Source organism: Alosa sapidissima, chromosome 13 (assembly GCF_018492685.1).
Source record: "Alosa sapidissima isolate fAloSap1 chromosome 13, fAloSap1.pri, whole genome shotgun sequence".
Lineage (NCBI taxonomy): Eukaryota > Metazoa > Chordata > Actinopteri > Clupeiformes > Clupeidae > Alosa > Alosa sapidissima.
Window position 1 is genome coordinate 33,898,469 of NC_055969.1, and position 12,500 is coordinate 33,910,968.

The 12,500-nt window shown below is 41.6% G+C and overlaps 1 protein-coding gene across 1 annotated transcript in view; it reads right to left on the reverse strand.

Moving 5' to 3' along the window:
* LOC121679806 (bone morphogenetic protein 1-like) overlaps positions 1-12,500 on the reverse strand; it is a 69,061-nt gene that overhangs the window by 44,699 nt on the left and 11,862 nt on the right. Inside the window, exons 3-6 of the mRNA XM_042058840.1 lie at positions 11,841-11,963; positions 10,525-10,642; positions 7,357-7,535; positions 5,805-5,910 (exon numbers count right to left, since the gene is read on the reverse strand). Of these exons, the coding sequence (XP_041914774.1) occupies positions 5,805-5,910; positions 7,357-7,535; positions 10,525-10,642; positions 11,841-11,963 (526 nt within the window). The remainder of the gene's footprint in view (positions 1-5,804; positions 5,911-7,356; positions 7,536-10,524; positions 10,643-11,840; positions 11,964-12,500) is intronic.

Consider the following 12,500-nt stretch of genomic DNA (forward strand, 5'->3'; position numbering starts at 1 on the left):
CCACACAGATGCACCACTGCCCAAAGCATTTGGTTCTAGTTCTGGTTCTCTAGTAATGATCAGGCGTCAAACAATAACACAGACGTTTGTACAAATAACAGACAGAACTCACAAGAGCAGAGGGAGCAGTAAGTAAGGGATAATGGACAACATGGTGGTCAGTTCACAGAAATGAATGCGTCGAGGTTGTAAAACGGCCCCAACACGAAGCGGAGGGCCATTTAAACCTCGTAAGTGCATTAACTTCTGTGAACAGACCACCGTGGAGTCCATTATCCCGCTTATTCCACTGTTGTCACTTGCGTTGTGTTTATTTCCTGTTACAATTTAACCGTTTTAATCGCTAAAACTCTCTTGTTTGTAGAACTACTTTCTTCCGACACATATCAACTAATTTCTCAACTTGCAGGACAAACTGCCGTTACAAGTTCTAAATGGATGGTTGCTACGGCCAAAGGCCAGTCGGTAGTTCTATCTCTCCCGTTGTCAAGCGGGCGTACCCCAAGATTCGGATGAACTTTAGTTTTGAAACATTGCTATTTTACTTAGCCTGCTGTCATCGACCTAGCTAAAAGCCACCTCAGTCATATGCTACAATGTTGCTATGTTCTGATTGTCTGCATTTTACAGCTCGGATGCAACGTGACAGTTCATTTAAACTTCACAACGAGTTAATGAATTAATATACAAGTGTGACGTGCCAAAAAAATGGATCTACTTCATAGGTGTGCAAATAACATATGGTTAATGGTCATTCTAAATTACGTAGGACAATGGAAAATTCAACCAAGCAGTGGACTAAAACAAACATAAATGAAAGCAGTAAGTTCTGTAATCATGGACGAATTATGAACTTTCCGGCCCCTGGGCCCAGATGTAATTGTCGCATATGTAGGAGGGGGGGTTTGGGGGTCCTCCCCCAGAACATTTTTAATTTGTTTGATGTGATTTCCTGTATTCTGGTGCATTTTGGGGATGGCCAATACTTTAATTCAATCAGATTCATAGCCTACATCCTGATGTGTAGATATCGAGGCAGTGATTTAATGAAAAGACTTGGGCTTCAGAGCCCCCTGACCCCTTGGGCCCAGAATGCCCGTGCAGTAATCCATCTCTGTATGTAATATAATAAAAGTAATTAAAAATAAAATAGAAAATAAAATAGAATAAGCTTATACTGAGTTAAAAGCCAGGGAGTAAAAGTGTTATAAGATGTTATTTTGAACAAGCAAAGAAGGACTCAGCCTTATATGCAGTGGCAGCTCATTCCAGAGTTTAGGGCCAAGTACCTCAAAGGCCCGATCGCCCCTGGGTCATTCCACGTCAATTCAACCAGGGCCCACGCACTAAGGTTTTAAAAAAATTCTGAAAAAATGACCAGGTGTACCTATGTTACCCAGGAGACACACTGTAAAATTACCTTTATGTAAGATCAAAACTTTCCAAGATACAGCAAGTTTTACAGGGAGAGGGGGATGTCAATTTTGTTCGGCCTCTTTTTTTTGTCAAAGTTTACAAGCCAGGAGGCTTGTAGGAGGCTCAAATTTTGCATGCTGGTACACCAATAGGAATTCAACCGCAATAGTATGTAGCAAAATTGTCACGTTTGGTCTGGATGATCCTGCATGGTCATAGCTGTCCCTCAAAGTTTATAAAAAAATTATTGGAGTTTTTGGCTGGGCTCTGTTTAGGCCTTCAGAAGACATATTTGTACTCAACATAGGCTCTTAATTTATTTCCCTTATTGAGATAAGTAGAAACACTCTCACAAAAAGCAATGAACAGAACATAAATTCCGTCAGGGTCTCAACAGCAGACCTCACAAGTCTGAAAAATAATTTTGGTTCTCATTTTTAGAGCGCCTTAACACCTTGTGGGAATATACAAAGATTTTTTTATATTGTTTTCTTCACTCTCCATGATCCCTTCTTTTTAAAGACACCAATTTGACTTGTCTTATGCAAGTCTTTCTTTTTTATTTTCCACCCTGAACATGGGCAAAATGCACCATTGAGATCAATATGTTTTGTGTAGAGTTACCACAGTGTCACCTGTGGTTGTATAGAGTAACCTGTATGTGTACCGGCATGCAAAATTTGAGCCTCCTACATGGTTTAGTTCTTGTGCTATGGGCTTGTGAACTTTGACAAAAAAAAGAGGCCGAACAAAATTGACACCCCCCTCCCCCTGTAAAACTGGCTGTATCTTGGAAAGTATTGATCTTACATAAAAGTCATTTTACAGTGTGTCTCCTGGATAACATAGGTACACCTGGTAATGTTTTCAGAATTTTTTGAGACCTAAGTGCGTGGGCCCTGGTTGAATTGACGTGGAATGACCCCCCTGCTCTTTAACCTTGACGGTGGGACTCCAGGGCGGAATTGGTCAGCAGACCTAAGTGCCCTTGATGGAGCATGTGGGAGAAGCTCCACGGCAACATAAAGAGGCTCCCTGTCATCCGCCACTCATCATCCAACAAGGTATTAGCCTGATAATTACTCTGCTCTTTTTTATTGGTTTAATTACCTGGAAAATGAGAGCCAGAAATCCATTGTAGTAGACCACCCTCAGCTTTCCAGTCCCTCACAGCATATTCACATCCAATCTGGGCATGCTGAATGAGCCTTTCATCTGTCATCTGTATGCTCTTGCACAAACACCAAACACTGCGGTTCAAAGTGGCTTTGAAATAAGCTCTCAACTCTCAGCTAAACAGGATGGGTAAGTCAAATTGAGGGGCATTTAATCCTCTGTCAGTCTCCGATGGAGCTCTAGATGTCTTCAGAATAGCACAAACTATCCCAGTGGTGCCTGAGTCTACTCAGGTATGAGAGTGCAGCTTTAATTTTCTTCTGTTCCGTCAGTGTGCCTGGACTCTGGCCACAGCAGACCAATGGAGAGCACAGCACAAAGGCAGTATGCTGGTCCAAATAGCAGAGTGGCAATTATGCTCAGTCATGTGCAAAAACAGACACACACACACATACACACACACACACACACACACACACACACACACAGGAAGCAGCCTTCCACTGATCAACAGCTGCATAGACCAAAATAGACCTAAAGCTGAAAGTGTACCTCTGTGGGTCAACAGGGATCAAAAAACTGCCAACACTTTACTTGACGGGTGAGTTCATAACACATTCATAAGAGCTGTCATAAACTGCAACATAAAGCATTCATGACGGTTTCATGAGACATGACTCAACATTCATACCAAACCTTTCATGAATGTGGAAGACAGAACGACGAGAGCTTGTCAAAATAAAAGTCCAGAAGTCGCAAAGCAGCATTGCCGTTTTTGGACCAAACCTCTTACCTGATCACGTCACATCTGAGTCAATTGGTTACTTCAGTTAGCCTAGAAATCTAGACGCACCCTAGCGGCGGCAAATTAATTTGCTCAGCCTGTACGTCTAGTATCAAACCATAGGAATTTCTATTGGCTTAACACCGTGGATGTTCTCCAATCACAGCGCTCTATTTCGTTAGAGAGTCTTAAGGCGGGCTTAACAGGATAACGACATCCTGCGACGGTGAACAACAAGGAAGGTGGCTATGGCGAACGAAGAGCGGTTGTTTGAATCGGCGTTGGCGTCAACTTTGGAGGAGTTGGACTTGTGCTTTTCTTTGAAAGTAGAGCAACACAATGCACTTAAGTCATTCCTTTCGAAGAAGGATGTATTTGCCGTTTTGCCGACCGGATACGGATATGGTCGTAGCGCTGGCCTATTGCATGCCTAGGCAGTTTGAAAGACAATTCTCTGCCCGCCCCTTGGATTAAGCAGGTGAATGATTCGATTCCAGACTATACATTTCAATGATATAGGATGGCCCGCCAGGCTATACTTCAGTGCCAAAAAGACAGAACATGGTCAAGCAAATAATTTTTATTTCATAAAAATGTATTTGTTTTATGATGTAACCTTTGCAGATTTCTCATATTTTGCTACTGGGAATGTCCAACCGTTCGTTCCAGGTTACACAAATATGGGTCAGATGAATGTAGGCTAGTTGAACTTCCAGTGTTAAACTCAGTGATTATGAATACTTCACAACTTGTATAGTAAAGTGACATTCGATGTATACTTCATAAGATATTCATGAAATATTTACAAAGGCTGGAGAGATTAAATTAATGGTATCCAGGTTACACAAATACAATGTTGGACTTTTATTTTGACAAGTTGTCGTCGTTCTGTCTTCCACATTCGTGAAAGGTTTGGTATGAATGTTGAGTCATGTCTCATGAAACAGTCATGAATGCTTTATGTGCAGTTTATGACAGCTGCTATGAATGTGTTATGAAATCACCCGTCAAGTAAAGTGTTACCAAAAAACTTTACTTTCAAACACAGAGGTCAACGACCTTTACTTTCAAACACAGGGGTCAACGACCTTTACTTTCTAACACAGGGGTCAACAACCTTTACTTTCAGACACACGGGTCAACAACCTTTACTTTCAAAAGAGACATTTTAAGACAGGGTCAGCAACTATGGCCGTCTGAGTCATTATACGAGCACTGTTTATAATTGTTAGTTTGGACCCCCCCCACTTTTGCCATGCAAAATATCAGTGCTGTTTTAAAACTGTTTGTATAATATCTCCAAAGTCCATGCAAAATCCATTCCACTTGATTACAAATGCTACAATCCTGAGGTAGCCGTTGGAAGATTACACAGACCTCAAAACACTTGCGAAAGCCTTCTCGTTTTGATTATAGCGGCGCTAGGTAACGTTAAATCCGTGTTTAAGTCAATAAAACATTGCTAACATTAGTGAACAGTTGTTGCTACTGCGAGTAAGGATCTGCTGAAGTGCCACGGGGGCCCAGCAAAGGAACTTCAGAAACAATCTTTAAGCTCACGATATTCAGATTAGCCCAAAACGTTAATGGCACTCCGGCAATCCTCCCGAAGCTCCTGCCTACATCATGAGGTTATTAAAGCTGGTTCCGAATTAGTCATTGAATCAAAGGCTTCACTATGTTAGATAGAAGCTAACAACCTGTTAAAATGTACCAGAATTCAGGAAATTGCGTCTGGTTCTAGTCAGTTTTTTTTCTGGTGGAGGACTCCCAACACCCCCCCGTCCCCCCAACCCATCCCGCTCAACTGTTCCACCCACTTTCAAAAAGCCTCTGACACCCATGTGACAACCTTTGCTTTCAAAGACAGGGGTCAACAATCTTTACTTTCAAAAGAGACATTTAAAGACAGGGGTCAACAACCTTTACTTTCAAAAGACATTTTTTGGCAAGGTGAGTCTAAGACAGGGATCAACAACCTTTACTTTCAAAAGAGACATTTTTTGGTATGAAAGAAAAAAATGTCTGGAGCCTGAAAAACAATTTCGTCCCTTTAAATTGAGGTTGGCTATTTTCCATTTCAGTTTCAATTTAATTTCACTTATAGAGCACCAAAACATTACACATGTCTCATGGCGCTTTACAGAGTGTTATGCTACAACCTGGTCTAATTTAGCTTATCTACATTACCTGAGATCTGGGCCGAAGGCTTACTAGAGAGAAAACGACTCCAAGAGCAAATGCCACTTGTCTCGCTAGGGGTGGGAATCACAGGCGTACAGGCACCCCCTTGCAGGCGTACAAGAAAAGGGATGCCGTTTTACATAACAAAACAACACAAATTGTATTGCAATGCCTGTGAATAAATCATGTTATTTATACATATATTTATGGTGCTAGTGTGACATTATCACAGAAACCATTGAAAACCTTGTGATACATCACCATCTTCTGGATATTCTGTTCCACCTCTAACCTGCACACATACCTGGAAAAGGTGTTCCTGGCATAGTGCATGATGCTGTCGAAGTCGTAGGTTTCTCCGAGCGAGTCCACCTCACCAGGCTCCATCTTCAGGAAGTTGTACTCCTGACCTGATACACCCAGAAGACAGAAACACATTTAGGAGATCACATTAAACACATACATAACATTAAACACACACATCATTAGGTCACATTAAACACATATATCATTAGGAGATCACATTAAACACATACATCATTAGATCACATTAAACACATACAGCATTAGGAGATCACATTAAACACATGCAGCATTTAGGAGATCACATTAAACACATACACCATTAGATCACATTAAACACATACATCATTAGATCACATTAAACACATACATCATTAGGAGATCACATTAAACACACACATCATTAGGAGATCACATTAAACACATACATCATTAGGAGATCACATTGACCATATGTTTCACCGCAGGCAGCGCAAGGTAAGGCAAGCTCATTTCTAGAGCAGATTTCATACACAGAGGCAATTCAATGTGATTCACATAAGTGAACCACAAAAACTTGTGCAAATCAAGGGGAAACAGGTTACCGGGGGGTGTAAAATGACCACAATTTTCTTTGTTTGGGAGAAATGGACCATGTCGCCTCCTTCACATTTTGTTTCAATTAATTTGCAAAAGAGTGTACATTCTCTGTGCACTTTGATTTATACAGAACACAACACATATGAGACATTAGTATACAGTAGGCCAGGCCTACATCCTCTACAGTTTGCATCTTCATATTGAGTATACAGTAAGCCTACATCCTCTATTTATCTTCATATTGAGTATACAGTAAGCCTACATCCTCTATGTATCTTCATATTGAGTATACAGTAGGCATACATCCTCTATGTATCTTCATATTGAGTATACAGTAACCCTACATCCTCTACAGTATGTATCTTCATCCTGAATGCCCAAACAACAGAGACAGAGACAAAGCAAGCAGCAAATTGAGTCAACAACAGCCAATTTTTTTCTAGCTGGTGTGTCAGCTGACAACTCAGCTTGGAGGAGTTGACCCCAGTAGCCTATCTATCTACACACTGTCCCAGATGGAGAGAGAGGAGGAGAGACTGGACAAGCCAATGACACAGGCTCCTACAGCTCATCCAGTAAAGCCATGTGCTCAAATCCAACCTCATCACCCATCATAAGGCATGCGCTTGGCTTGAAAATATCTATCTGAGCAGTTCACATGATGTCTGAGACATGCATGGCTGCCAACCGTTCAGTCAAATTCAGAACCGTCCCATATTGGAAAGGTTAAAGACATGTTCCGTATAGAACTCATACAGAATACACTTTGTTCAGTGGAAATAAATCCATGATAAGAGAAATAATATGAATTAGACTATGAACGAAGATTGTGCAATTCATATGAGATAAAAGAAAACGCATCCCTCGCGATCATCACTATCCCAACAGAGAATGCATTTTTAATGGGTTGTTTTGATCTCAGACTCTTATCTTGTGATATGTACAGTTATAATGCACACTACTGCACCATGTACCTTGCTGGATGTTGTCTCTGAAGATGGCTACGTGCTCATCTCGATCTGGACGTGTGTGTTCGTGCCAGAAGCCGATGACATGACCCAGCTCGTGCACCACGATGCCGAACTTATCACAGTTTTTTCCAATGGAGATGGCCTGGGGGCCCCCCCCTCGCTTCCCCACGTACGAGCAGCACCTGGCAGGAGTCACCCAAACACACATCACACACCACCTGGCAGGAGTCACCCAAACACACATCACACACCACCTGGCAGGAGTCACCCAAACACACATCACACACCATCTGGCAGGAGTCACCCAAACACACATCACACACCACCTGGCAAGAGTCACCCAAACACACACCACACATCAATGCAATACTCGAGACTGGGGAACGATTATAGGCTTTGGAAGTTTGGTTTAAAAAACCATTTAACTCTTTTTTTAAGAATATTCCTAAGCCATGATGTTTCTATTGTGCATTTCAGTATACAGTCATGGCCAAACGTTTTGGCAGTGACACAATTTTGTGTTTCTCAAACTTTGCTACTTCAGCTTTTGAGGTGCCAATTCACATTGCCTTTAGATTATTGCGCATAGTGTGCACCGTGAATTACCAGTAATTCATTGCAAAGAGGTTTTATTATTATAAAATGCTGTCACAAAAAAACACAAATTATTAGCAAATGTCATTCTAGTTAGTAGCCTATAATCAAATCATCAGCTCCAGGAAATGTGTGAATGAGAACAAGTCATGTGAAATCAACATTTTAAGAGGGGACTGATTGCTCTGAAAGGACGGAAATTATGAATCTTGTGTTGATAATGGCTACCTCCACAGCAACACATGCAGCTGAAATGCTTATAGAGTTGTTCTCCTGAATACACATGAAACATTTCAAAAATAATCTAAAAATACTGAAGAAAGTTTGCTAAACAAAACATGTGTCACTGCCAGAGTGTGGGGTCACTGATGCTGCTTTGCGATTGTTGGACTTTTATTTTGACAAAATGTCGTCATTATGTCTTCCACATTCATGAAAGGTTTGATATGAATGTTGAGTCATGTCTCATGAAACAGTCATGAATGCTTTATGTGCAGTTTATGACAGCTGCTATGAATGTGTTATGAACTCACCTGTCAAGTAAAGTGTTACCGACATGTCTTTGTCTTCAAAAAAAGCAAACAAAGGATTCTTTGATGAAAGCAAAGGACACAATTACTATATTATTACATGAAGATGATTTCATGAGATTTATTTCATTACCGGTATTTAAAATTGTGTTATTATTATTCATTATAACTTTATCAGTTACTATTTGTCATGTTCCATTCTCATTTTATGTTTTCATGGAAAACAGGGACATTTCTAAGTGACCCCAAATGAGTGAACATGCCTCTGAGCTTGCATCTGAGCACGCATTTAAGAGTTTCAGCTTTCGCTGTGCAGAGTGGACTACCAACCTAAGAGGAGGACCCTGTCCAGAGACCTCGCCAAAACACCTACTATTGCATTCTCTTTATGCAAATTTCGTAACATGAACTAGTGAAATGTATGTTTGAGGTGGTAAAAGGGGCAAGAAAAAGACAAGGACAAGAACAAACATGCATCCACTGAAAGGGTGCCTTAGGCAAAGACCGAATGGTAATATACAGTAATTTCCTATATATTAGTTGCACCACGCATACACCGCATGAATAAGAAAAAATGGTAACACTTTACTTGACGGGTGAGTTCATAACACATTCATAGCAGCTGTTATAAACTGCACATAAAGCATTCATGACTGTTTCATGATACATGTGTCTTATTCATGCGGTGTATGCGTGGTGCAGCATAGCTCATAGCATGTCCGTTAGCATAGCTCATAGCATGTCCGTTAGCATAGCTCATAGCATGTCTGTTAGAATAGCTCATAGCATGTCCGTTAGCAGGGGTGTAGTGTAAAATAAGAGGTGGGTAAACTATGAATTCTGTGATCACAGTGAGGTGGACTGCGCCATGCGGTATCTGATTTTTAAAAAAGGCATTCAAAAAATGTTTGATGATGGTGGAGGTTATTGTCCAATGTTTATAACAATACCAATGGTATAAATGGTTCCTAGAGTGTTGAGGAACATACTGTGAATGCGGATAATATGTGTGATTTTTTAATGTTAAAAGTTCGAATTGGTGAATAAACTCTTTTGAGAGGTGGATAAACTCTAATAAGAGGTGGATAAACTCTATTTCTGAAATTTCAGAGGAGGATAAACTGTTTACTTGCGTTTAGCCTCCACTACATCCCTGGCCTATACATTGGGAATGCATTTGTTTTTTCGGTAACACTTTACTTGACGGGTGAGTTCATAACATTATAGCAGCTGTCATACACTGCACATAAAGCATTCATGACTGTTTCATGAGACATGACTCAACATTCATATCCAACCTTTCATGAATGTGGAAGACATAATGACGACATTTTGTCAAAATAAAAGTCCAACAATCGCAAAGCAGCATCAGTGACCCCACACTCTGGCAGTGACACTGTGACACTGGCAGTGACATGTTTTGTTTAGCAAACTTTGCTTCTTCAGTATTTTTAGTATTTTTCATCTGCTAACGGACATGCTATGAGCTATGCTAACAGACATGCTATGAGCTATGCTAACGGACATGCTACCTCTTATTTTACCACTACACCCCTGGTATAGGTTTTAGTTTGCTGCAGTGATAGATAGTAAAGCATTGCATTGATAGTGGATGTAGTGAAATAGCACTGTATCTAAAAAAGCAATATATGTAATGTGCTGTTACTATTTCTATTGAAACAGCTATGTCACAGCAGAATATTTAAAACAGTTTTAAACATGGCTAAACCAATTATAGCGAAGGACCAGACCTATCCATTTGATAAGATTCCTCTACTCTTTACAATCTATTCAGTGTTTACCAAAAGCACCGCTAGACATTCACACTTCCTCTACCGCACTTCCTCTGTGCTGTTCCATGTAAGAGAGAAAAGGGGAGAAAAAGAGAGACGAGAGGGAAAGCATGAGTAACAGAGGGACAGAAAGAGTGAGTGTTAGAAATGTAAAAAGAGAGAGAGAGAGAGAGACAGAGAGAGAGAGAGAGAGAGAGGACGAGAGGATGAGTACAGGAGATGAGTGTCCCCCTGCATTGTCCCTGTGCGCTCACCCACAGGGCAGGTATGTGAAGACGATGTAGCTTTCCTCCGTGCTCCTCTCGATGAAGGCCACGCACGTGTGTTTCTCCCAGTGACGCATGGCCTGCTTGAAGATGGCCCTCTGGCTGCCTGCACCAGGGAGAGACAGACAAAGGGGCCATGTGACATCACTTCCCATGAGCATCACGGCCTCTCTATAGTTCAAGTTCAAAATGTTGCAAAGATTCAACGAAAACAGTGGTGTACCGAACACCCTGTTGCTCGTGCAAGTGCTCTGAGAGGCTCGGTGTTTGCTTTCATTTCTATTATTTCTGAGCCTGATGAAATCGATGTAAATATATATAGGTTTTGTTTTCTAAGTAAATATAGGTTTTCATTCCTGTCTGTTATCTGTACTAGCCTGGGTTTTCCCATGCTGCCTTGCGCGCGCAATTTTTTTCACGCTGCTAGGCAGCCTGGATTCTATGGACTTCGTTTTCACCTCGACGAAGGAACCAGTCACAGAACAGAGGGAGGGCAGCAAAACGATGACGACACACCGAAGCCGTTATGAGCTACGTACATACGCATTTGATAGACATTCGTAGCGCCCAATAAACGGCTCTGGGCATTCGTAAACCACGTTTCAAATACGAGAAAATGAATGTCTAGTTCCCAGACCCCATCTCAATGAGATTAGGTCTGACGTTAGCCAGGCTATATCTGTACATGACTTTAGGTGGATCTGTTGGGCTCTCTGCCTGTGTAATACGGCATGTTGCATGTTGATGCTGATAGCACATACTCGCCACATGGGACAATAATGCTATTACCTCGAAAGCATGTTGCACATCAATGTGACCAATCATGTTGTTCAAACTAGAAATTGTAGCAAAACAGAACAAAACGTTTTGCTTTTGAACGACTGCTGTCTGCCTGTGTGGCTGACACAGGGGGTCAGGATTGGGAGGTCAACATCCAGCGCCATCCTCAAAATGGAGTCCCTCAAGTGCTCACTTTGTTTTCATTTTGAAAACTTTTGGTTAAAACAAAGCATTCAATGAACAATGAAGGGATCCCCATTATGTTCCACAAAATGAAAGATAAAATAAATCAAATCAAATTATTTGTTCTATGGATAGTACTTTTAACATTCATTGTTTGTGGAAAACATTTGTTGTTAATAAAATGTAATGTTTACAAGTAGGTCATACTACTGTTTATATAGAATATTTATAGAACAAATCACAAAATAATGTGTGTGAGTGTGTTTGAATGAGAAATGAGTGTTTGTGTGGGAGTGTGTGTGTGTGTGTGTGTGTGTGTGTGTGTGTGTGTGAGACCATACCACTGAAGTTTCCGCTGATGACATATGGAATGACAGCATCTGGCCACACCCTCTCTGGCCTGGCTGTCGCCGCCCTCTGTCGCCGGCCTTTCTTGATCCGGTAACCACCGACCGACTCGTTTCCTGCAACAGACAGCCCCATCACTACTGCAAACAGGAACGCCACCTCTCCATCACTAGTGCAAACAGGAACGCCACCTCTCACCTCTCCATCACTACTGCAAACAGGAACGCCACCTCTCCATCACTAGTGCAAACAGGAACGCCACCTCTCCATCACTAGTGCAAACAGGAACGCCACCTCTCACCTCTCCATCACTAGTGCAAACAGGAACGCCACCTCTCACCTCTCCATCACTAGTGCAAACAGGAACGCCACCTCTCCATCACTAGTGCAAACAGGAACGCCACCTCTCACCTCTCCATCACTAGTGCAAACAGGAACGCCACCTCTCCATCACTAGTGCAAACAGGAACACCACCTCTCACCTCTCCATGACTACTGCAAACAGGAACGCCACCTCTCCATCACTAGTGCAAACAGGAAGGCCACCTCGGCACAAACCAAAGCAGCATGGACCAATGCCTGACACAGTGCCCCAACTGCATGTGACGCAAGCGAGTGTCAGCGACAAAATGAGTTTGTTTGATTACTTTGTT